Source organism: Schistocerca americana, chromosome 1 (assembly GCF_021461395.2).
Source record: "Schistocerca americana isolate TAMUIC-IGC-003095 chromosome 1, iqSchAmer2.1, whole genome shotgun sequence".
Lineage (NCBI taxonomy): Eukaryota > Metazoa > Arthropoda > Insecta > Orthoptera > Acrididae > Schistocerca > Schistocerca americana.
In genome coordinates, this window is record NC_060119.1 from 235,016,867 (window position 1) to 235,044,287 (window position 27,421).

The 27,421-nt window shown below is 40.5% G+C and overlaps 1 protein-coding gene across 1 annotated transcript in view; it reads left to right on the plus strand.

Annotated features, from left to right (window-relative positions):
* Positions 1–27,421, plus strand: part of LOC124621755 (probable cleavage and polyadenylation specificity factor subunit 2) — a 185,372-nt gene that overhangs the window by 14,055 nt on the left and 143,896 nt on the right. The window contains exon 4 of the mRNA XM_047147168.1: positions 17,106–17,211. Coding sequence (XP_047003124.1) covers positions 17,106–17,211 — 106 coding nt within the window. The remainder of the gene's footprint in view (positions 1–17,105; positions 17,212–27,421) is intronic.

Sequence of the window (27,421 nt, forward strand, 5' to 3'; positions counted from 1 at the left end):
TTGTCACAGGGCTATGGCCGGCCATGTGTTGCTTAGCAGAAGAACGCACTGTTTCAGTAATTGTAGTATCGCAACTTGGTATTAGTGTTAATTTTCTTTTCCCCACGTTCTTCCTCTTCTTATACACACGGTTACTAAAACGTGGCATCATAACCAGAACAACGCTGTACACAAGAAGTATAATACTACCAACAACAGGCGCAACACTGAACTAATTCGAAACGGTAAACAGCAAAGAGACGATGTTCCGTGCTCTTAGCGCTTCATTTGTCACAGAAAACAATGTAGCCAACCCTTGCACACTCGCTGTATGCGTAACATAAGGCGCTGTATGCGTAACAGGCCGAGAAAATCCCAAGCAGTTCGCCAGGAAGTCACGAGAGGGTGTTAGATGCATTCAGCGGCCGCCCATTTCCTCTGCAGGCGTGGGGGAAAATGGTAATAACTCCACTTCTAGGGCGAGTAGAACAATAATTCAAAGTTTACATTAAAGAGGAATGTTCCAATCAATTTTTGGTAGGGGGGGGGGGGGGGGGAAACAACGTAATTTTTTGGATTTGACCACCTCCGGCTCCCCTTAATACAGCTCTTTCACCAGTTGTCTGTGAACATTCTATTTGGGACAAACTGTTTAAGTTTAGTACACAACTGCTGCTTAGCTGGTGGGAGAAATATACAAATAAATTTTGTGGACAGTTTTGAACTAAATGGGATGATCTTTGTTGCCGATTTATCTGAAATTTGAGATTTTGTTATAATATTATACAGTCCTAATTAACGTTAGCTTTAAGGGAAAAAATTACTGATGGGAGGAGAAAAACAAGATTCAGTTGTAAATTTATTTGATAAACAAAGAGAAATTTAAATATCGCTGTAGAATAAAAAAGGAGAAATGACAAGAAAATTCAAATGCAAGGTATAAGACTGCAGACCCATATTAAGTAAAATAAAAAAGATGGTCAATATATGCATCCATAGAAGGGTATTGGAACATACTTATCAATGCCATTGGCACAATGTGTTTTTAGATGACATGCCAAGAGGTTATTTCACCTAGAGACTGAGAGTAAACTCTGATTTAGCTTTAAGGTGACCTACACAAAACCGAGCAATCATATGATAGGAAGTGAAGTTAGAGAGAGGGAGAGAAGAGAAGAGAGAGAGTAGGCTGTATGGTTTTCAAACAGGTTGCGGTACTGTAGTATATGTAGTAAGGTAGGAAACAGGATAAGGTTACTACAGAAGGTGGACTTGTTGAGTTGGTGGAATGATTCGTTATAATAATAATAATAATAATAATAATAATAATAATGTCCTGTGACGAAGGCCTCCCGTCGGGTAGACCATTCGCCTGGTGCAAGTCTTTCGATTTGACGCCACTTCGGCGACTTGCGTGTCGATGGGGATGAAATGATGATGATTAGGACAGCACAACACCCAGTCCCTCAGTGGAGAAAATCTCCAACCCAGCCGGGAATCGAATCCGAGCCCTTTGGATTGACATTCTGTCGCGCTGACCACTCAGCTACCGGGGGCGGACGATATTGTAATGGTCAGTCCCTTATGTAATCACCCAAGAGTAGCAGGATGTCTGTTGGTTGTCAGGATGTCAAGTATGGGTGGCCTCAGGCAATGAGTAACACCATGTCATGGCAACAGCGAAGCCAGAGAATCCTCTCAGAAGATAAACAGCTTTTATTGGCAGCTTATTCTCTACTGCTAAGTCGGGCAAAGCCCAAGGCCGGAAACCTATGAGGTGACAGTATGTGTAGATTGCAGTGCTGGCAGCAGCCTGCTGGGTGACCTTGTTGAGATACATGGTATCATCACAGCCCCATGTTTGAGGGGCAGCCAGCAGCAAGTGTTCTCGACAGCCTGGAAGTGACTAGCTGGGCTCGGCATGGCCCAGATCGAACCCGGAACTCCCGACATGGAATGCTAGGCACTGGTGCTCACTGAACGGCCCACAAGGGTAACCCCAGTTCAGCACCCAAAAGCATAAGTCTAGATGACACTAGCAGGCGTGTGACTGCATCTAGTAGCTGATTGTGGAGTCTGGAGGCTGCCAAGTGATGCAGAAGGTGTATCAGTGCCGAGGCCAGAGTTGAAGTCAGGATTAAGGTTGAGGCACAGCATAGTGCCAGCAGTAGTCATGTGAGCAGCCCAGTCTGACATCAAGACAGGACAAGCTCAACGTTCACCAAACATATTAAGTGATCTTCTGCTGGGATGGAGGCCCGGATATACTTTTCCAATTGGGGTTGTTGTGATGAAATGCACTATTTCTTGCCATGTATGCCTCAAAAGTAGTGCTGAACAACATGGCCTGTTGCAGGACAGCTTGCTGAGTGCAGGATGCTGAAGTAGCCGTATTACAGGACCTGCCACTGAAATTTATTAACTGGTAGCCCACTTGCCAAAGCCACTCGAGCCAATGCCGCAATAACTTCACCCTCCTTCGAAAGAATACGGTCATCCTAATTCTTGTCTGCTGCTGAATTTGTGAACTTATTATAATTACATGATTCTATTTCACTTTCATTTCTGCTTTTCCACACCTTTTATGTACAGTTTGTCCTGTATTGTTTTTATTCACAGTTATTACTCATCATGTAGAGCATCTATCTTTAATATGCCCTCTTGGCAGTTGTATCAACCTTCTCGTAAGGATAGAGGTGTGTGGACCTAGAAGGCATTAAGAAACTATATACCCACTTTTTTTTCATGCGCTGTCCTCCTTTACTTTTATATTTAATGTTAACAAAATACCACTTCCCTTCTTTAGCCTAGTTATCCCATCCTTCACACGCTGCAAAGTGATCAACATGTTGCACTGTCTACATAACATCAGCGCTTCTGTACCAGACTAAATTAAACATGCTAAGTTTCCATGATATAATTGCATAGCTCCGGTAAATAGGCATCTCACCTAGAATTTTCTTTAACATATTACATACTGTCGTATTTCAACAGCAGTAAAATGTCTCCTTTATGCTTCTATGTAACCTCTTGATGAATGTAGTACCTTTTACAATTTGAAACTCAGCATTCATAAATACATTCAAACATAGTAAACTGCACATCACTGTAAAAACATTTTCATGAATGTAGTTATATAGGCATGGTAACTGACTGTCTTGAGGAGGTTTGAGTGACATAAAAAACAGAAAGACTGTCAAACAAAGCTTTCGACCAAACAGGTCTGCATCAGAACAGACAAAAACGCACACACGCACACACGCAGGCTCGTACGCAACTCAGACTCACATGGCCACAGTCTCTGGCTGCCATGACCAGACTGCAAGCAGCAGCGCACGATGGGAGAAACAAATTAAGTGGTTGGGGTGGGGAGGAGGCTGAAGCAGGGAGCGGAAGGGATAGCAGGGTAGGGGCGGGGGATGGTAAACTGCTACTTGTGGGAGCATACAGTGGCGAAGTGGGGAGAGAGTAGGGCAGCCAGCTGCTGTAGGGAGGTTAAACAGAGAGCAGGCAGGGGGGGGGGGGGGGGGGGAGTGGAAAAGGAGAGAAGTGAAAAGACTATGGGTGCATTAGTGAATAGAGGGCTGTGTAATGCTTTAATGGGAACAGAAGGGGATAGGTAGGTAAAGGACACTGACAAAGGAGATTGAGGCCAGGAGGGTTACGGCAACATAGGATATACTGTAGGGCAATTTCTCTCCTGCACAATTCAGAAGGGAGGGATCCAGATGGCACAGGCTGTGAAGCAGTCATTGAAATGAAGAATGTCATGTTGGACAACGTGCTCAGCAACTGAGTGGTCCAGCTGTTACTTGGCCACAGTTTATTGTTGGACCTCCACATAGACGGCTGGCTTGTTGTTGTCGTGCCCACGTAGGATGCAGCACTGTGGTTGCAGCTTAGCGTGTAGATCACATCACTGGTTTCACAGGGATAGATTATGCTTGTGAATGGACTGGAGTAGGTGGTGCTGGAGGATGTATGGGACAGGTATTGCAGCTAGGTCTGTTTCAAGGATATGAGTCATGAGGCAAGGGATGGGAGCAGGGGTTGTGTGGGGATATATCCCACAAGCAGCACTTACCATTCCCCACCCCTTCCCTTCTCACTGGTGCTGTGCATAAGAAATAAAGGAAATCGGTTACCACATATGGTTAACAGTGAAACACAGCAAAGCTGAGAGTAGTCTACTGCTGAGGTAAGATTTTTCGGATGGCTAATACCACAAATGGTGGACAGCCACCGTGCAGGAAGGAGAGAGGGGAAGGACTGTTTCTCGACCACTACCTCATGCCTCACAGGCTTTCTTCTCAGCTGCCTGCTGTACATAAGGAAGACTTTTTCAATGTAAGGTTTGATTGAATTAGTTGTTGACTGAAATCACATGGCACATCTCTAATATAAAGATATTTCAGGTAATCTGACAGAAAAATTGCATAGATTTTATGTTTGACAAAACAGATTGTGGATGAGTACTATCTATATGTTCCCTCAGTAGCACTGTTGTTTGACGTGGAAAAGAATCTAATTTCATTGCACATAAACCTTTATATCTGTGGATTTCAAGTTTGTTATGGAAGACATTTGTTAACATCTCAGAATACAAAACAGCTGCCTAAGTTTCAATTCTACTCCAAAACCAATATTAATGACTCCTCCCATATCACTGTACCATGCAAACACATCTACCATATTTACTTTATTCCTACTTTATTCCTATGTTTTCACTTATTTAGTTTAATGTTTATATGTTACATACTGAGGGAACAGGGTGCAAGCAACTGAAGACTGTGGCACACGTTGGAACAAATCATACCTGTTGTCTGGGCTGTGAGGTCATACTTGAATTATTCCAATGACTGGCAGAGAAGGTTGAGAAGACCAGCCTTGTGCACGAAGTTTCAGCAAAGCTTATAATTTGTAGCATTTTCCCCAGATCTGATCGTGGCTCCTTGGTTCTGACTCGAGTGGAAGGACTGAACCAGAGGCTTCGGAAGTTCTGTGACAAACTAGGCTGCGACTTCCTAGTATTGCGCCATAGGGTTGAGAACTGTAAGATGCCCCTAAATGGCTCATATGTGCACTAAAAACCAGAGGCTGCTACCCAGATAGATGATTGTGTGTGAGGTGACACAGGGTTTCTGTAGATTAGGCGACTCTCCATCCAATCCAGATATCAGTAGCTGTAGGAAACCCAGAAATACCAAGGTAGGATTGAAAGAAATGCCTCCCACAGGTGAGAGTATTAAAATCCTTGTTGTTAACTGTGTAAGCATTCACAACAAAGTGCCAGAGTTCGAATCGCTCTTGAAAAACAGTGAAGTTCACATAACACTGGATACAGAAAGCTGGTTGAACCCTAAATTTATAGCAGTGAGATTTTTGGAGAAAGTTGAAGTGTATATCAAAATGATAGGCTAATGGGAAATTGAGGTGATGTATTTGTCACAGTAGACAAGAAACTCAAATCCTCTGAGATAGAAATTAAAGCTACATGTAAGATTGTTTGGGCAGAACTCTGTATCAGGAGTGGGTATAAAATTGTAATTGGATCCTTGTATTACCCGCCAGACTCATCTCCTGATGTAACGAAAACCTCAGTTCACTTATATGCAAGTTCCCCAATCATACTGTAATCATTGTTGGAGATTTTATCCAACTATTAGTTGGGAAAATTGCAGTTAATGGTTAGTGTGATAGGACATTCTGTGAAACATTACTAAATGTTTTCTCTGAAAATTATGCAGAACAGATGGTTTGGAACCCCACTCATGATGGAAATATATTGGATCTAATGGCAACAAATAGACGTGACCTCCTTGAGGCTGTCCACATTGAAACTGGTATGGCAACAAAGACAACCAGAAAGGTAGTTATGTTCAGGAAACTAGATAAAAATCAGTAGCATCATATCTCGATGAGGAACTTGAAATTCTCAGCACAGGGTAGGAGCATATAGAGGAACTATGGCTCAATTTTAAAAGAATAATTGACCATGCACTGAATAGATATGAACCCAGTAGAACAATTCGTAATGGGAGGGACCCTCCATGGTATACAGTCACTGTAAAGAAACTTGTAAAAAAACAGAGACTACTACATAATAGGTGTAAAACAGCGTAGGACTATAGGTAGAGAGATTCTAAATGAAACTTGTTTGGCTATCAAGAGGTTATAGTCCGTGAGACGAGTGATTGGTACTGACAGTTCTGGCGGGCAGACGGCGCTGTTGCCGAACGTGGCTCACAGCACGCGGCACCCTGTCTGCTACACGCATTCCCTAGCAGCAGAAATAAAAGCGAGACAAAATACAAGTCGTATTGGTACGTGTGAATTTATTTAAAGTTGATGCTTGAAATATATTAACTCGAAAGCTGATAAGAGCTATTTAGTACAAGTATCTAAGATGCTGAAACATAATAAAGTTATTTGTTAAATTTCACAACTGAAATGAAAACTATTTTCGCAAGTTGTTGAACATTAGCAGTTTTGGTTTCTATTGTTAAGAATTAGCATTATTAATTTGTTCTTCTACAAGCTACAGAATAATTGGTCAGTGTATTAAGAGTTATAATCTGAAGAAAGTACTCACAATATGATGATCTGGTTGTAGATCGATAGCAAACTCCCTCCTTACATTCCTGAATACGTTGTAGTTACTGTAATGGAAAAACACGACTCACATCACTGTCAGAATCTGATTTGACATTGTGTTCCTCAGCACTACTCGAACTATCACTGCTCTCTCCCAGATGTATAATTAAATTTTCGATGCATTCTTCCACAACCCCTTCGGTTTTGGCCGCCTCTCTGATGGCACTTGCAGTGCTGTTTACAATTTTAGCCCACGTCTCGCTTGTCACTTTATTGATAGCTGCTGGAAGGAGAGTTTCCACTTCAGAGATCGTGAATTTTTTATTGTTTGCAGCAATGTAATTTTTTATCTGCGCCCACACTCCTTCAATTGCATTGAAGTAACAGTGGTATGGAGGAAGCCGAACGATTTCATGCCCGTACCTTTTAGCAACCTCATCAATTACATATGTTGGAAATTGGGGTTTCTTTTGTGCCACAATTTCGAGCAGTTCCGCCTTCCTTAAATCTTTTCTGAAATCTACTTTTCGCCGTTTCAACCAGTGAATGATATCGTCTTTTTTTGTTGCCAAGGTTGGTGCCTTATCGTGAACAACGGAATGATAAGGCGCATTGTCCATAACAATCACTGATGGACTTGTCAGATTCGTCATAAGCGATGTCTCGAACCATTCTTGAAATACTACACCGTTCATTTCTTCATGGTAATCTCCCGTCTTTTTTGACCGAAACATTTTCAAGCAGTTTGGCACAAAACCTTTTGATGTTCCTGCATGTAAGACAATAATACGCCCTCCTTTGCCAACAGGCACTGCCATTGTCCCCTCGGGCGTTCCATCATTCCAGCCTCTACGTAAAGAATGGCTAGCATTGACCCAAGTTTCATCTAACCACACTATACTTTCGAATTCCACACCCATGATCCTGCGCAGAAATCTGCACCACCGTGCAACTACATCTGTCCTTTCCATTAATATTTTGCGTCCGTTAAACAGTGAATAGCTGAAGCCTATGTCTTTCAACACTGTACGCAATGAAAATTTGCTCCCTTTAAAAAGATCGTCTTTCTGAAGCGACACCAGTAATTTAGATAGAGTGGGATGTTCCCTTCTCTTATAATAGCTGTATATATGACGACGAATAGCGTCTTTCTGAAAATCGTCCAAAGCTGTCACCTGCTTATTTCTCGGTCGCTTCTTTCCTGGTGTGTGCAGCTTTGTTGTGCCACTCTCGTCACAATCTACACTATACTGTTCTTTCCCTATCTTTACAACAGTGTTCTTACTTATTTTCAATGCTGCTGCAGTTCTCTTCACAACCTGAACAACAGGAATTAAGGGCCCACCTTTGTCCTTTTCTTTCTCAAAGTAATCTCTCACAGAGCACACGAATTCACGGGCCTGGGTGTGTAGCACACTTTTCTTCCTCCGTTTCACTTCTTGTGTTGGGCTGGTACTACCTGCCGCACTAGACTTTGTTTACAACGAAACATAAACAAAGAAACACTAAATACGAAATAAACTGCGAATTCAACTTCAGACAAACGACGAACGACCGCACCGCCTGCACGCGAGACACTGGTAAGTTTCATAAGCGCGCGCGACCGGGTTTCAGAGCGGCAACATGGCCCTTGCTACCCGCTCAAAGTCAGGCCGTCATTGGCTGCCTGCCTGCAGTCGCTAGGCAACGGAAAGACGCTACCGAGCTGTCAATACCAAAGACTCATCTCCCAGACTATAGTACTTGAAACTTTTAGTGACTACCATAGCAGAATATTGTCAAATGATCTTTTGCAAAATCCAGATATTATGTTCTGGTTGTACGTAAAGGTTGTTAGTGGCAGCAGAGTTAATGTCCAGTCCCTAGCGAATGAGACAGGAACTGAAATTGAGGATGGCAAAGCAAAAGCTGAAATGCTTAACTCTGTTTTCAAATGTTCCTTCACAAAGTAAGACCTAGAAGTTCCCAATATTAAATCCTTATATCACTGAAAAGATGAGTGAAATCAGTGTTAGTGAAGTTGAGAAACAGCTAAAATTTAAGTTGGACAAAGCTCCAGGGGCTGATGGAATCTATATCAGATTGTTAGCCTCTCTTCTAATTATAATGTATCGTAGATACTTTGAACAAAAAATTGTGCCCAGCAGTTGGAAGAAAGCACAGGTAAAACTCATCTACAAGAATGGTAGTAGAAGTGATCCACAAAGCTTCTGTTCAGTATCTTTGACATTGATTTGTTGTAGAGTCTCAGAACATAATCTGAGTTCAAACATAATGAGGTATCTTCAACAGAATGATCTTCACCATGTCAACCAGCGTGCATTCCGAAAACATTGATCAAGTGAAACACAACTCGCACTTTCTTCATGTATCATACTGAAAGCTTTGTATCAAGGCAGTCAGGTAGATGCAGTGTTTCTAAAAGTTCGAGCATTTGGGGTATCAAGTGAAATTTGTGACTGGATTGAGGACTTTTTGATAGGAAGGATACAGCATGTTGTCTTGGATTGAGAGTAATCATCAGTTGTAGAAGTAACTTGGTTGTGCCTCAGGGAAGTATGTTGGGACCCTTACTGTCCATGTTGTATATTAATGACCTTGTGGAAAATATTAATAGTAACCTCAGACTTTTTGCAGATGATACAGTTACCTAAAAGTAAGTAATGTCTGAAAGTAGCTGCATAAATATGTAGTCAGATATTGATAAGATTTCAAAGTGGTGCAAAGTTTGGCAACTTGCTTTAAATGTTAATAAATGAAAAATCATATGACTATAATATCAGTGAATCACAACTCATACAAATAGCTGATTGTAACACTCTGTAGGGATATGAAATGGAATGATCATATACATTGTGGGTAAAGCAGTAGCTATTTTGGTTCATTGGTAGAATACTGGGGAAGTACAATCAATCTACAAATGAGATTTCATACAAAACACTCATGCAACTCATTCTGGAATATTGCCCAAGGAAATAAGACTAACAGGGGATATTGAGTGTATGCAGAGAAGTGCAGCACAAATGGCCACAGGTTTGTTTGACCCATGGTAGAGTCTTACGGCAATGTTGAAGAAACTGAACCGTCAGACTCCTGAAGGTACAAATAAAATATCCTGAAAAAGCCTACTAAAAAAGTTTCAAGAACTAGGAATGTACTGCAACCTACTATGTATCACTCATGTAGAGATCATTCATTCTTCCTGTGCTCTGTATGTGAATGGAACAGGAAGAAACCTTGATAACTGGTGCAATGGAACCTAACCTTTGCCATGCACTTTTGTGGTGATATGCAGAATATGAATATAGATAGTCCACAGACAAACTACATTTGATTTTCTTGTGAAAATGAAATCTATAGTTGCCCATTCATGAGAAGAAAGATTGTGTCCTGGCACCAAGAAAATCTCAAGGATTTCTACTTTGGCAAGGATTTATGCCCTTCCCTTTGACATTTTGCTGATTGTTCTCATGCTTACTTCTGATAGATTCGTTCTACTGATATATTTCCTCAAACGATGGAAACTCCAGGTAAGAATATCAACAGTGAAGGAGATGATAGATTGTTACTTACAGTAAAGAAGACACACAAAGTTCGAGACAGGCACCATTAAATGACATTCACGTAAAACTTTCGGCCACAGCCTTTGTCAGTAAAACACACACACACACACACACACACACACACACACACACACACACACCTCACGCACACGCAACCATCATCTCAGGCCAGAATACATCATCACATGGGATGCAAGCAGCAATCTGCAGGGGGCAAGGAAGGGAAAGCGATAGTGGTGTACGGATCCCTACTTGTCGCTGTTGATGCCAGCTCCCTATCCACCAACATCCCTCATGCTCATGGTCTTACCAATATTGAACAATGCCTTTCCCAGTGCCCTTCAGACTCCAAACCCACTGCCTCATTCTTCATACACTATACTAACTGTATCCTAACCTACAACTACTTCTCATTTGAAGGGGGGATATATAAACAAATCTCTGGCACAGCCATGGGCACCCACATGGCACCCTCCTATGCCAACATTTTTATGAGTCGTCTAGAGGAGACATTCCTAGCCTCCCAAAACACCAAACTCCTAGTCCGGTTCAAGTTCGTAGAGTACATACACCCAATAGCTGCGTATAATAAATAATCTTTGTTTACGACAGACTGTTTTGGCTTAATCACCATTTTCAAAAACCAGCAGTTACAATTTTGGTGAGAACAGGTGTGGATGCCAGTGTCATTCATATTAAAGTATCAGTCGTATACTCACGTCTTGATCGGCGCAACATCCATATTTCATAGTTAGTGAACTGTTTTGTAACTGTCACTGCTGTAATAAGATCGTAAAGGATGTCAGGGTGTTGAAAATAAAATGTTAATTATAGCGGGACAGCAGTTTGACAGTTCCACTCTTAAGACGCTATGTGTTTACAAAGATTGTGCAGATGAACAGAGGTATTATTTAATCAATTAAAATTTGTTATGATTATCTTTGTTTGTTGCATATCTTACTTTTGATTTATCCATTTTTGTGTTCTAAAAGTTGATTAAAGTTTTTAAGGTAGTACTTGTGTCTAAATTCTGTGTGTTCATTTAGTATTTTTTGTGGATATTTTCTCATGTACATATAAATTTGTAATTCCTCAAGAATGTTCATTGCAAACCCATTTGGTATTCTGTGCAGAATCTGCAGAGCATTTTTTATAGTATCAGCAGTGTGATTTTGTTTTTTCAAGTGTAGAAAGAAGCTCAAATAAGTATGTTTGTTCTCTCTAATGTGTTCTTTATACCTCATGTTAAAATATCTTCCTGTTTGGCCAATGTAAAGCTATTACAGCTGCCACATGTGATTTTATATATGCCTGGGTCATCATATTTCGGTGTTCTAGTGTTGGCGGAACGTAATTTTATTGACAGGTTGTTATTGGTTCAAAAGGCTAGTTGAATATTTGTGGCTTTAAAAAGTGCATTAATTCTGTTGGAGATTCTACCAAGGTTGACTGCTGGTATGTATCTTATTTTCTGTGTAGGTGATGTTTCTCGAGTTAGGCATATACCGTTATGTATTGTGTTCTGCTTTTGTGTTTTACATTTGTAATATAATTTTGCGATTATGTTGGGGTCAAAATCATTTGTATAGGCTATATAATGAAGTGTGTTAAGTTCTTTTTGAATTTCTGGTTTTTCTAATGGGAGGTTATTTAATTTATTAGTTATTGAATGGAAAAATGCTAGTTTATGAGCCATTGGATGACAGGAATTGGGATTTATAATATTGTCAGAAGTGATGTTCTTTCTATAGATATCCAATGTATGACAATTATTATTTTTGCCAATTGTGAGGTCTAGATAGTTAATGGTATTGTCTTTCTCAGTTTCCACAGCGAATTTAATTTCAGGGTGCCATAGATATTTTCCTACATTGTAACAGGTTATATTTTATTACTTGGATTGTTTTCTGTACTGGCACATTGGTGTATAGATTAGTGACACAAATTTACCATTAGGTGGGAGTTGTATGCCTTTTATCTCTCTTGCCAGAGTACGTGAATTTTTGATTGTGTATTTTTTGTTGAAAGTGTAAAGTTTTGTTATTATTGTGTTTAGTTTTTTGCTTATCAAAATTGATGGGCTATTTATTTTTTATTCAACATCTTAACATCATTTACAATCTTATGAAAGCAGTGACAGTTACTAAACAGTCCACTAATGAGGCAATATGGACGTCACATCAATCTAGATATGAGTGCAAGACAGTTACTTTAATATGAATGAATGACATTGGTATCCATACATGTTCTCACCAAAATTGTAATTGCTGGTACTTGAAAATGGCGATAGAACTGAAACAATTTGTCGTAAATAAAAGATTACTCATTATAAACAGCTATTTGGTGTATGTACTCTAATAATCGCGTCGTTATCAGACAAATATTTGCTGCTGGCCGTAAAGAAGCAAAATTGTTGACGATATCGTCTCATGAATTAAAGGGGAACATTCTGTGTTTTATTCGCTTAAAAGTCAAATTGGTGAAGATAATTGAAGGCATCAAATACAGTGAGCATTGTCTTTGAAGTAATGTCATTCCTACGTAAGCCTACATAAAAGTGACTGCAAGACCAGATCTTGTACCTCAAATCGAGATCTATACAGCAATATTGTGGATAAGACATGAAATACGGGACAAATTACATAAAAAAGAAATAGTTAATCAAGAACTCTATGTAGCACATCTTAAGTTAAGTAACAGCGTAACAACATTAACTTTTGATTATATTGTGTAGTTTGTAGATAGATATATATGGAACACAAGCAGACATATTTGATGTACCCATAACAAGAAACTCACAAAACTTTTACTCATTCAGCATCACATATGACTACCTACACATGAATAGGAACTGATTTTCAGTTTTACCCACGTTTAGAAAATTTCACAAATATAGAATTTACAGGTAATGAAACAAATCTGCTTACAAAAGGTCTGAAATACAACATAGCCCCAACACTAGAGAAAAACTCTGTAAAGCATTTGATAGCCACCACTTAAGTTGCAATTGGTGTAAGTAATCTCTCATGCAGAAAACAAAATGAAATTATGGTTAATATAATAAACATTATAGACTGTGAATTAAGCAGACAAAATGCATACAAATACCAGCCCAAGACAGAACAGAAAATTCTGTATAATATAAATGATAAACTGCTATTAAGTGATACAACATTAAAAGCTGATAAAGGGAATAGTGTGGTCATACTCAACAAAAATGACTATAGATAAGGTCATGTCATTCATTGAATCAAACAATATTACAGAATTGCCAAGCTACCCCATCAACAGGTTTGCAACTAAAATAAACAAAGCCATTAAAAACTATAATACCATTCTCACAGAACATACACAATAATCAATCCAACTACACCAAAATTATGAGTGCAACCAGAGACACATAAACTGATGGTTCCGATTCGGACTGTATTAATTGCATAAATAGCCCATAATATTTGATAAGCAAAAAACTGAACACACTAATAACAAAACTTTATACTTTCAACAAAAAGTACACAATCAAATATTTGCGTACTCTGGCAAGAGATATAAAATACATACAAATCCGACATAATGGTAAATTTATTTCACTTAGTGTCACTAATCTATACACCAGTGTGCCACTACAGAAAAAAATCCAAATAATAAAATACAACCTGTTACAATGTAGGAAAATATCAATGGCTGGAACACTTGAAATTACACATCTTTTGGAAATAGCATTAGCACAAAATTATTTTGAATTTAACAACAAAATTTATACCCAAGCAGATGGAGTAGCCTTGGGTAATAGTGTAGCAGGTACATTAGCTGATATTTTCCTAAATTCTTTGGAAGACAAATTCTTTAACTCAGATTGGCCTATTCTCAACCAAATTCTATACTGTTTTAGGTATGTAGATGGTAGCCTCATATCGGTAGATGGCAGCCACACAGATATTGAAAATAGCCACCGAAAACTTAACCAACTGCACCCTGAAATTAAATTCACTGTGGAAACTGAGAAAGACAATACCATTAGCTATCTAGACCTCACAATTGGCAAAAATAATAATTGCCACACATACGACATCTACAGAAAGAATACCACATCTGAAAATATTATAAATACCAGTTCCTGTCATCCAGTGGCTCATAAACTAGCATTTTTCCATTCAATGACTAATAAGTTAAATAACGACCCATTAAAAAAAAAAAAAGAAAAGAAAAAAAAAACAGAAACTCAATAAGAACTTAACACAATTCGTTATATAACCTATACAAATGATTTTGACCCCAACATAATCACAAAATTATATTAAAAATTTAAAACACCGAAGCAGAATACAAATCAGAGAGGTATATGCCTAACTCAAGAAACATCACCGACACAGAAAATCAGATACGTACAAGAAGTCTACATTGGTAGAATCTCCAACAGAATTGATTCACTTTTTAAAGCCACAAATATTCCACTTGCCTTTCGAACCAATAACAACCTGTCAATAAAATTACATTCCACCACCACTAGAACATCGAAATATGATAACCCAGGCATATATAAAATCACATGTGGCATCTGTAATAGCTTTTACATTGGCCAAACAGGAAGAAATTTTAATGTGAGGTACAAAGAACACATTAGAGAGAACGGTCATAATCAGTCGAACTTGATTCTACACTTGAAAAATCAAAATCACACTTCTGGTACTATCGAAAATGCACTACAGATTCTGCACAGAATACCAAAAGATTTTGCAATGTACGTTGTTGAGGAATTACACATTTATATGTACATGAGAAAATACCCACAAAAAATATTAAATAGACATACAGAATTGAGACACAAGTACTACCTTAAAAACTTATCGAAGTTTTAGGACACGAAAATTGATAAATCGGAAGTAACATATGCAACAACTAAAGATAATCATAACAAATTTTAGTTCATAAAATAATATAGCTGTTCATCTGCACAATCTCTGTAAACATATAGTGTCGTAAGAGTGGAATTGTCAAACTGCTGTTACGTCGTAATCAACATTTTAAACATCTTGACATCATTTACGATCTTATTAAAGCAGTGACAGTTACAAAACAATCCACTAACAATGCAATATTGATGTCACATCACTCTGGAGGTGAGTACAAGATAGCTACTATAACAAGAGTGACATTGGTATCCGTACCTGTTTTCATCAAAATTGTAATTGCTGGTACTTGAAATAGTGACATAGTCGAAACAGTCAGTTGTAAATAAAGATTAATTCACGTTCATTGATGATATCTTCATCCTCAACCCAGCACGCCACCTTTGTAGATGTTGACCTCCCCCTCTCTGATGGCTCCATTCATACCTCTGTCCACATTAAACCCACCAAGCACAAACAGTCTGTGCATTTTGACAGCTATCCTCTCTTTCACACCAAAAGATCCTTCCCATATAGCCTGGCCATCCGGGGATGGCATATCTGCAGTGACAAAAGCTCCTGTGCTCAGTATGTTGAGTCTCACCAAGGTCTTCACAGACAGGCACTAGCCCCCAGGCCTAATTCACAAACAGATCTCCCATGCCATTTCTCCTCACACTCCCAATCCTTCCACCACCCCCCCAAGAACCAGCCACAAATGAGTGTCCTCTTCATCACCCAGTACCGCCCCAGATTGGAACAACTGAACTACATCCTTCGCCAGGGCTTTGATTACTTATCATCATGCCCTGAAATGAGGGACATCCTACCTGAGATATACTCCCCCTGCCCCTTAAAGTGGTGTTCCATTGCCCACGCAAATTCCACAACATCCTAGTCCATTCCTACGCTACTCCCTATGCCAACCCTTTGCCACAAGGATCATATCCCTGTGGAAGACCCACATGCAAAAATTGCCCAATACATCCACCCAGCACTTTCTGTTCCAGTCCTGTCACAGGTTTATGCTACGCCATCAGGGGCTGGACCACGTGTGAAAGCAGCCATGTCATTTACCAGCTCTGCTGCAATCATTGCCCAGCTTTTTATATTGGTATGACTACCAACCAGCTGTGCAGCAGGATGAATAGTCACAGCCAGACTGTGGCCAAAAGCAAGGTAAACAACCCTGTGGCACAACATCCAGCTGAACATAACACACTTGATTTCAATGGCTGCTTCACTACCCGAGCCATCTAGATCCTTCCCTCCAACACCAGCTTTTCTGAACCGCACAGGTGGGAGTTATCATTGTAACAAATTCTTCACTTCCGGCCTTAACCTGCGGTAACATACTGTCCCCACACCCTCCACCCAACAGTTTCCACCTCCTCTCTCGTATCACCTCTCCCCCATTCTCATCTCCCACTCTGCTTATTTGCAGCCCTCTGCCAATGCATCCACCCGTCTTTCTCCGCTCCTCTCCTGTTTTTGCCCCCCCCCCCCCCCCAACATCCCTCCCACACTACCTCTTGACGCTGCGTCTTTTGGCAGTCTAGTCCCTGCTGCACACTCCAACTGACAGTGTTCTTTTCGCTCCTTATCCATACACTACTACCCCTTCCTTGCGCTCTCCAGATTGCTGCTTGCATCCCATGTGATGTTGTGTTCTGGCCCAAGATGCTGGAGTTGGCGGTCATCTGTGCATTTGGTGTGCTTGCCTGTGTGTGTGTGTGTGTGTGTGTGTGTGTGTGTGTGTGTGTGAATGGCTCTATTACTGATGAAAGCTGTGGTCTATTACTGATGAAAGCTGTGGCAGAAAGCTTAATGTGAGTCTCTGTTAATTGTGCCTGTTTGCGACTTGACATGTCTTCTTTACAGTAAGTAATGATACATTACTTGACTTAGTTAGAGATAAATGTTTTGTGTAAGAGGTATATTCTTCAGTTAAAAGGCGTGTTTTGAAAACCTGAAGCTGTGTTCATGGAATATGTGTAGATGGCTTTTCTCCCTTGTATAATGTGAAAAATAAAAAAAGTATGTAATATTGCCAAGTTTAATTCATTCCTTGTGCTTTCAGTCTCGGCACAACATGGAGGACTTTGAATTGTTTACACTGGATGATGTTGATGCTGCATTTGACAAGATAGTTCAACTGAAATACAATCAAAGTGTAGCAATGAAAGGTATGATAACTTTTAAATACAATCAGAGTGTAGCAATAAACTGTATAATTTTTAAATTGGAAAACCAGAACCTATCTAGATCATAATTCCAAAAATGTAGCCAGTTTTCAACTTCATGTATTGTAACACTGTGTGAACATTATCACAGATCCCATTAATATATGAACAAAATTGTGCTAAATTCTTTGATCTTTTGGCAATAAAACTTAATAAGTTCAAAACATACTAGATGAAAGGCAAAAACGCAGTGCATATCATATTGCAGATTTATACCTAACATGTCTGATTTACAATGGTCTGCCTAAACTTTATTTTACCTCAAAGTGAGCAAAAATTTGTCCAAAGTTTTAGTCCTCTTGATTGGCACATATGCAAAATGTAAGTTGACCTTTAGAGGTCTCAAACTTTGTTTAGTATCTGCAGAAGTCATGAGAGAGCCACTCCCCTACACAGTCGGCATGGTTGCTTCACAGGCCAATTGTGACTTGGTAACCACCGGGGAAAAGAACCCCGTGAGTGGAATGAACTCGCCGTGAAAATTGAACTATGGGAAGCGGAGCATCCAAACCCATGTAGATACCCACATGACAGTAAACTCGGCACACAGTGGGTGAGCCAGCTAATGACTGAGCACATGCCAGTTCTCAGCAGCAGTGCAAGGCTAGTTCTACAGCGGTTTAACTCTGCAGGAGCGCTGCTCTATTCCCCTTGCTGCTACTTGCAAGTATCATTTCTGTCATCGGGTCTGCCCATATGATGTGACACATTCATCCTCTGTCCTCCATGGCGGGTTTCTGAACTATCCCACTGTTCTACCCATGCCAGCTCATCTGCCTCCGTCGTGACGTCTGCTGGTGGGGATATTAAATCCCTCCCCGCTGTAAAGGCCGAGTAGGCCTGAAAATGGTCAGGCTTCGGCCATGACCTCTGGTGCAGAACTGGAGAGAGCATCAGAGAACTCGGTAGTGGACTGACCACTGAAGGAGGCAACAGCGACACTGCCAGCTCAGCCAGAAGGGTGGAAGGACATAGAGGCTGCGGAGTCCACCTCTGGAGAGGCTGCGGAGTTCACCTCTGGCAATCAATCAGGATGAGGCTGCCTCCATCAACGAAAGGGAATAGGAGGCAGAAGGGGAAGGAGGCAGGTTGAAATCCAAGGGCTCCACCATGAAAGTGGAGGGGGGAGCCGCAGTGGGCCTGCAGGCAGCAGGAAGACAGGAAGGGTGTAGCAATGATGCGACATGCTGCTGCAAGTGGGAGCTCGCTCTAGGACTAACAGTGTGATCAACAATGCTGCTCATCGACTGGAAGGCCGCAACAACAATGCTCCGTCAGGGCATGGGTGCAACTGATGGGCATAGTGAATAAGTTGCTCTCCACCGACACACACCTTGAACAACTGCCAACCTTTGTGGCTCACCACAACATCCTGAAGCTGCCCCAGCTGCCAGCCGAAGGACCGGGCCCAAACTGGATCCCCAGGAGGGAATCGCAGCAGGCGATGGTGGTGCGAAGCTTGTGACTTTGGATGCAGCATCTCCAGGAGTCCCCACTGCTGGTACCCATACAAACATTTTGCTGGACTGCACTCATTGACCAGCGTCACTCAGTACGTAGCCAGAAAACTCGACAATCATCGTCGCGGGTAGCGGTGAACATGGACTTCCTCAGCTTGGTTTCGAATGAACACACAGTGTGCTTCGCTTATGAGTTAGAAGCCAAGTGGAATGGGGCAGTAGTCAGATGCTGAATACCATTGCAGAAGCAAAACTCCTACGACACAAATTGCCTACTGTTATCAGACATGAGGGTCCTAGGAGATTCCTCAATGGCAAAAATAACTGATAACAGATGAATGATGTCAGTGGCGACAGTTGGCTGTTTTCAGGAAATTCGGCAATGTATCGACCACCAACAGCGACATGCCGCCCAAAAATGGACCCCCAAAATAGATGTGCATGCTTTTCCAAGGGTGCTTGGGATCAGCCAAGGAGAGAAATGGCACGGCAGTGTGACCAAGTTCTGTGCACATGCCACGCAAGCCCACACCAAATGTTTGGTGTCACAATTGATCACCAGCCAGTAAATGTGACATTGCACCAACGCCTTCATCCAAGTCATATCCCAGCACAGTGTATGCAGCAAATAGAGAAGAAGAGGTGCAGTGCTGGTTGGGCAACCACTCAACACCATTGCTCCCCTGTGGCAAGCATGAGGATTGCTGAGACAACGATGAGTTGAGCACACAAAAGAAAAAATGTATGCTGTGCTGGATCTGCACCCTAAGAGTCATGTTTTGGCCAACCCATCTGGACCGCTGAAATGATTTTCCGGAAAATGGGTCAGCAGCCGTAGTGGTCGCAACCTATCATGCCGTCAACAGAAACCAATGCCATACTGGTGTAAAGTTAAGTCAGTCAGGGAGCATAGCACAAATGCTGCCTGAGAGATTGGAAAGCTGGTGGACATTCAGCAAACCAGACAAATTTAATGCCCGTTTTGTGAAGCTGGTTAATAGGCTAGTGGACATGTGCAGCTTGGGGAGTGAACTGAGCATAATACGAAATCTTACCCAAACTAGACTGGAGCTCTTTCAGGTTCTCGGGTGCTGGTGGGTTGACAATGGCTTGATGTGGTCGCCCGTGTGGGGTTGGGGGTACCAGGGGCCATTGATCACACACCGAATTGTGCTACCTGACAATTATCAGAAAGGATGTCCCAATCCACTGCTGCAATCTCATGTGATTCCGCAATTTGGGAAATGTTGGATAAAAGTTGAACAAGGTCAACGCCCTAGTCTGAACCTCGAGATCAGGAGCTAACTGGACAATCACACACCGAATTAGCAAGTCTGGGTGAGAGGTAGCACATTTGGGACAATCAAAATGACACTTGTGTGAGAGGCCTTTCAAATCAGTGATCCAGGCCACATACAACTACCCAGGCCGCTTGTGGTGCTGTTGAACTGCAACCTTGCCACTACCATATGAGTTTGTTGTACGAAATAATTGGGTAAGCAACTGACAAAGCTTGTCAAAGGAAAGCAACTTGGTCTCTTTGGAAGGTTTCAAATTTTGGACAACTTCATATAAACCCACACTCCTGGACAACAACAAGGTGGCCCCATGAAATGGATCAGCTGTGCCTTACCTGGCAATACAGCAAGAACCAGCACAGATAATTCTCCTACCCCTCCATAGATTCATTGAAACTGGAAAAATGTGCCAGGGGCAGTGGGGGCGGAGAAGAAAACTGCCCCATAGGCAGATGGCCCTTGCCTGCGAGTCAGCATCTGGCTTATCAGTGTCTACATCTGCTCCTATTGCTTCTATTGTCGTAGCTGCAGCTGCTGCAGTTCCTTCTGTAGGCACAACTGTTCCTGCTAACATTTCAGAAACACTGGGTCCATGGTAGGCCAAAGTGAACACTATGGTAAAAAAGGAGAGAGAGAGGGAGAGAGAGAGAGAGAGAGAGAGAGAGAGAGAGAGAGAGAGAGAGAGAGATGTCACAAACGTAAGGACATCCTTCATCACCACTTTAATATCTGCAGAAGGCAACACTGTCAGTTCTGGTACTGCACAGGCTGACTGGATCAATAACCACTGGGAACCAGAACCCCATGAGTGGAACAAACTCGTGCGAATTGAACTACAGGAAGCGGAGCATCTGAACCCACGGAAGTGCACTTGACAGTACATTCGCCACGTTGATGGCGCGGGTGGCTAATGACAGCACATGACAGTTATTGGCCAGAAATGCAATGCTAGTTCTATGGTGTTTTAACTCCGTAGGAGCACTGGGCTGCTTACAAGTAAACACTTCCACCCTTGGGTCTGCCCATATGAGGTGACATGTGCACCTTGGCAGGTTTCTTAACTACTCCATTGTTCTACCTATGCCACCTCATCTTCCTCCATCATGAATTTCACTGGCGGGGATATTAAAAGTTTGCTGTTCTTTAAAAACTTTTTTCCAATACTTTTCCTAAATTCATTGATGAGTTGAGCATATACTAATATAATCTAGTTTTCATAGTTCACAGCAAAACATTGGTTACTAATTAAGATACTAGTGGACTAAAATTTTAAGAATGGCATTAGTTAAGTTATGTTGTATGGTGGTCATATTTATAGTCTTTCTGCAAATGTGGATTTGATTTAAATGAATTTTTATTCTCTTGCTGCAACATATCTGACTGCACACAATTTTTATCTCTGGCAACTTACAATGTTTAGTGGACTTGTGTGGGCCAGAAAAATAGTTCTTCCAAAGATTATGCAAACTTACAGTGTTCAGTGTATCTGTAGTGCCAAAAAATAGTTCTTCCAAAAATATTGATTTATTTTTCAGTGTTCTGTTATTGTATGTGTCAATTTTTATTTTATACATTCCATAAAAAAGCTCCCAGTTCAGTTGTTTTCATTGTGCATGAATAGAGATTAAAGAACTTTTTACTTTTGATGAATTTCCTGTAAAATCAGTCAAAACAGTTTCCATTTTAATTCTTTTTTTTATGGTGATTTCAGTAGCATATTGTGGGCGCAGTCTTTTTTAGCTTTTGCTTCTTTACATGTATTTGTTTGAAAGCACACACAAACAATGACATAAGATGATTTCTTTCACCACTCTGCTGAAAGGTAGTGATCTCTGTGTAATCTGTAAGATGCTAGGAAGAAAATGTTTCAAAAAGAACTTAAACAGCTTTCGCACACAAGCATTTTGGATGAGAGTAAATTTTTTCAGGCTTAAAGTCATAAAAGTAATTGCCGTAGTCATCTCTTGTGGCACATTACTGTCAATTTACTTTACACTTGCATGTCTTTTATGTCTTTCAGAAATGTGATGCATATTATGAAGAGTGTTGTACATTACGAGCTTTTGTGACAGACAGATAATTAATTTCTGATCTCTGCCTTTTGAGAGCAGTGGCCAGGTGAAGTTCTGCCCATCAAAGGCACAGATCTGAATAAGAGTCTTTTTTTGAAATGTAGTTTTAATGTATCATGGAAATTAATCTTTGAGCACTGCAGTATAATTCATTCCCATATGCACTGTAATGAAAATGTGGATATAGAGTTGATGTTCTACATACGAGGTGGAATCCAAAATTTTCGGGACGGGTGCTGCCATCTGGAAAGTAGTAGTTGTAGTAGTAGTAGTAGTAGAAGAAGAAGAAGATCTTTGCATTGCTAGGTGGTGAGAGCTGAATATCTGATAAGTCAGTGTGTGGAGTGGCATTCAGCTGGGAGGACGTGTTGTGTGTCCACAGTGATTTCCGTAATACTCTGTGTTTGGTGTGTGGCGATTTTATGATGGATCCGCGAACAGAATAGCTCGTGTGTATCAAATTCTGTGCAGATCTTGGGAAAAGTGCTTCAGCGACCCTTGCAAAGATTCAACAAGTGTCTGGGGGACAGAGTATGAGCTGTACACATGTGTTTGAGTGGCATGCTCAGTTCAGGGCCGGCTGTACAGACATTGAAGATGATGCTCACACTGGATGACCCGTTAGTCGCACAACGCCAGACATTGTTGCCAAACTTAAACAATTGGTTCATGCGGATCGACATCGAACCATTCAAAACCTTGCGGATGAAGTGGGTATTGGTTATGGGACATGTTAATGAATGTTGACTGATGAATTGGGCATGCATTGTGTTGCCGCAAAATTTGGATGGGTGATTACCTGAGCTGTTACCTTCCCAAATTGCCAATTGGTCCTTCTGTCAGGTGTGACCTGAGGTGTGAACAACAATCACCTAAGGCGCTAAGGCTGGTGAGCGCCGCTGCTCCCCCCCCCCCCCCCCCCCCCCCCCCCCCCCCCCCCCCCCCCGCCACACCAATCTCTCTCTCTCCCTTTCAAGTTGTTGGCTAGTCTAGGGTGTATACGACCCGGGACAACCAGGAGGTCCGGGAAAAACCTGGGAATTTTTTAGAATTCTGGGAATTTTTCTTTATTTTAAATTTCCATTTTCAGTTAAATTTTTGTAATTTTGTCTGGTAAGAAACAATACTCTAACAAAGGATATTACTGTATCCTGCTACTGCAGAATAGTATTGCAGCAATAAAACATAGACGGGAGGAAAAAAAGAAAATAAAACTCAAGTTGGAAAGGAAACGTGCCATATACACCAATAAAACACAGTGCTCATACAGGCGTCTGCCAACAGCAAAATGTGTCAAAGGATTTACGAAGATTGTTCAATGCTTCATAACAACAAACTGCCTCTGATGAGCAGGACGTCTCAACTGTTTGCATTAGATTCGTTTGAGCATTTGAGAGTGGGCTCATGCTCATGTGCGGTTGAGTCATGCATGCGTAGTACCTCCTCCTGTTCCCGGCTACAGAAGTGTGGCTGTTAGCTGTACAAGCATTAGCAGCAAGCAGCAAGATGCCACTCTGAAAATTTTTACTGGCGTGCGCAAGTTGCCAGATTCAATGGGGGCAAACTGGGGTACCTACCGTGGGCTGCAAGAATTCATATTCTTGAGGAAAAAAAAACCTTTTTTCACAAAGCACCTATTATCCAGTTCACGTTGGTCTATTGATTATTCATATGATTTTGAAACACATGCCTGTTGGTTTTTGAATATTTGTGAACATACTGTAAGTTTATTTCTGAATGAATCACAAGTTGATTTTTGAATACATGCGTGCTGTACGTCATGTCTCTGCCAGGGGAATCCCTGTCGCACCTAGAAATAAACTTTCCTGCAGACAGAAGGGGATGGGGCTAACGAGTTGAGCAGAATAAAGCCGAACGGGTGAATGTCAGTCGCTGTTTGTTTATGTGGTTGACTGGGTTTGCCAATGATCAGCATTGTTATAATTACCAGCAAAATCCCTAGATTCAGATTACCAGAGTGGAAATAAACTTCTAACAGGAATAACAGGTAAGAAATATTACGTATTATCTTCTTGGTGTATCCAAGAAATCGGAATTTTGATAGAAACATTTTGGCCAGACTGTTGCACTAGTAACGACCAGTTGTACAGACCTTGGTAGCAGCCACCTATGTTCTGTTCTGGGGGTAGCGCGTAAAACACGTTGGGCAAACACATAATAACGCCTAACTGTAGAATAAACGCAAATAACTAAGCCTTTGATTGTGGTAGGGTTAGTGAAATTAACTGGAGAATGAGTTTTGACACTGGCAGGAATAGTTACAGAATTAGTGATGACAAGATAGTTTGTTAGAATGAGGAAGGAGAAGAAACAGGGACATCATACAAATTATGGAAGAATATGACAGTTCCAGATTTCGTACTACTACTTTTCGATCTCAGATCGCTTACGGTTTTCAGGGGAACTTTATACAATTCTTCTGCAGCATAGTGGCAACTTGGGGTAGCGATGGTATCGATCGTGCACTCTTATCTCCAAAGTGTAGGAATTGTGAATCATACTATTACTTTTCGATCTCATTCTTGAGAAGCTGGAATGTGAAACTATTTCCAAACATAAATCTTTTTGCTTATAGTAGGCCTAATAGGCATTTGATATTGGTACTATGTGAATTATATTCTGTTGTGTTAAAAAAAAGTGACCATTTGTGCTAAAACAGTGCAATCTAAAACAGTCTGTTTGTTTAGTGTGTGTTATAATTGCTGCAATATTAGACAGGCCTATTTAGTTTTATCTAGCAGACAGCGACAGAATACACGTAATCAGATTGAGAAACCACACCAGTCTTGGGTACTGTTTGTATTAACAGCTTTTTCAGTGTTAGACAATGACAATTCATTTTTTCAAGTAGCAAAACGTTTGATGAAGTTTGATGAGGTAATAGGTCCTTTCACAGAAAGGAAAGGACACAATGTAAAGCTGTAGCAAGGCTAGAGAGAAAAAAGTGCTATCACTTGAGGACAGAAGAAATATGTACTGTCTTGCTTGTCACTTGTCTTTATTGGTTTCACGTATCGTGTATTTAATTTTATGTTACACAAAAAAATATAGCAAGTTATTAGCTAATAGACAAAAAAAAGACCAAATAACATGTCTTACATTTCCTCGTACACGTTTTATATATCAGTCTCCTCAGAAAGATGTGTGCTATAAAAATTTTTGAGAAGTTGATTATTTATTTATTTATTTATTTATTTGCATCCTACCTCAAACGCTCGAGGGTGTTTTTTGCCGCAGTTCGGAAATATCGTTGATCCGGTGCTGATGCACAGAGCAGTCTGAATTGTAGTGGGGACGTGGATAGTCTCCACGTGACCCGTGTTTACGTTTAGTGATTTTGCTGCTTCCTCTTCGTTTATTGCTCTCAAGTCAAATGAAAACAAAACAGATTTCTGTGGCCAGGAACTATCAAGTCAATTAAAATACATTCACATAATTATGGAAGGGTAAAATATGTTGTTAGTTTCATATTTTATTTTCACCTTCCTGACAGTCAAGCATTAATCGCCTTGCAGAACAATGAAGTTGTTTTTGTCTGTTTGCCAAAGAAATTTGGCTTTTATTAATCTTTCCCACTGAGGCAATCAGTTTATTTGAAACGAAGTGTTTAAGTCCACGCTATTGAATAGTTTCAACTATTTCACTGTAAAAATACAGCAACCAGCCACTTTTTAATGCGTTTTATTTACGCCAATATGCATTTCGGGTTTGCACCCATTTTCAGCTGGCAAATTACATGGATCTTCAATTTCTAAAGTAGTACAATCTCGACAGCAGTTTGGATGCTGCAGCGGGCCTGTGCAAAAGCAACGATTCCAACCATTTACTTCAATTTCACGAATTGAAAGTTACGCGCTATCAGTTGTTCATTTTACTTACATTCTCCTCTCCTTGTTTTTTCTTCACTTTTCTTCTTTTTTTGCAACAACACAAACACTTTTTATCACGTATTTTACACAGGCGCACTGTGTTATCCGCCATGTTGTCGACTGACGGCTTTTGTTCACATACAAACGGTTTATCTATGGACAGAGTTATATTTTACGAAAGTTTTGAGGTTCTAAGATAAGCTACTGTTTTCTAAACATTGACTTGGGTGATAGAAGTATTCTAAGTATGATGTATACCTTTTTTCTTTTTTTGGCAGTATTGAAGATAATAAACTAACATAACACATTTACAATATAACAAAGATAGAATTAAGATTTTTATGTTTTACATTATTACATGCATTTGTTGGGTTTATATTAGATTATGTTATTTCTTGATTGTGCTTAGTAAGTGGTTTGATAAGTAGAGTGTGGAAGTTTTTCAGAAATATTCAGTTTGGTAGCTCTGTTTGTTTGTTAAGTATGTCAGAAGGGGATGCATGTTTCAACTGTTTGCTGCATTTCAAAAGTGCATCTTTTCATCTTCTAGCAGGTATGGCATTATGCAACAATAAAGAACCAAACATGAGATAATACAGTACTGGTACTCCAAGAAAATTTGCATCTGAATCTGGACATACGAATGTGCACTGAGAGCCAAATTATGTATTTCAGTATGGTTCATGAAATTCTGATGCTCTTGGAGTATCTTCTGATGTCTTGTTTCTTTTATGGCATAATGTAAGATCTTTTAATGTTTTACACATAAAAGCATACGGGCTTCCTGCATCACCATAGCTGCTTAAGTGCGGTGACACCTGTTACCTGGTGCTCTCTGGCAACTGCTGAAATGAATGTATTTCTAACAGGAAAATATTGCGAATGGTTGTTTGAAAATCGTTACTTTCAAAGTAAATCTCCTTTTATGCAAGCTGAACTATGTGTGAGAATGTACAATGAGTTTCTTAAATCACAGAGTGTTTGCCTCTCATTTAAAAATCAACTCTTTGAGGACAACCATTTAGAAAAATTTCAACCCCAGAAGATCAGACATTTATGTTGTTATTAAAAATTTTACTGTCATATTTGTGTGATGTATCTTAAAGTGTAACAAGCGATGTGTCGTAATACGAAAATATGCAGCATACCTGTTGCTGCACATCAAAGATCTTTCCAAAACTTTTTTTTTCTGAATTTGGTTTACTTAAGGGCAGGAAATTCTACGCCGGTGCATCAATCATAACCATTCAAGGGATTGATAAGTTGTTCTGTTTTGAGGAAAAGTATACTGTCACTTAACATGGAAAACGAATATTTTCACCCGGGAGAAAATGTATTTTTAACTGGGAAATCTGGGAGATATATTTCTCCTTGTCCGCGTATACGCCCCGTAGTCAGAAATTCTGTGTTTTACCATCCGGCACTTACAGTAC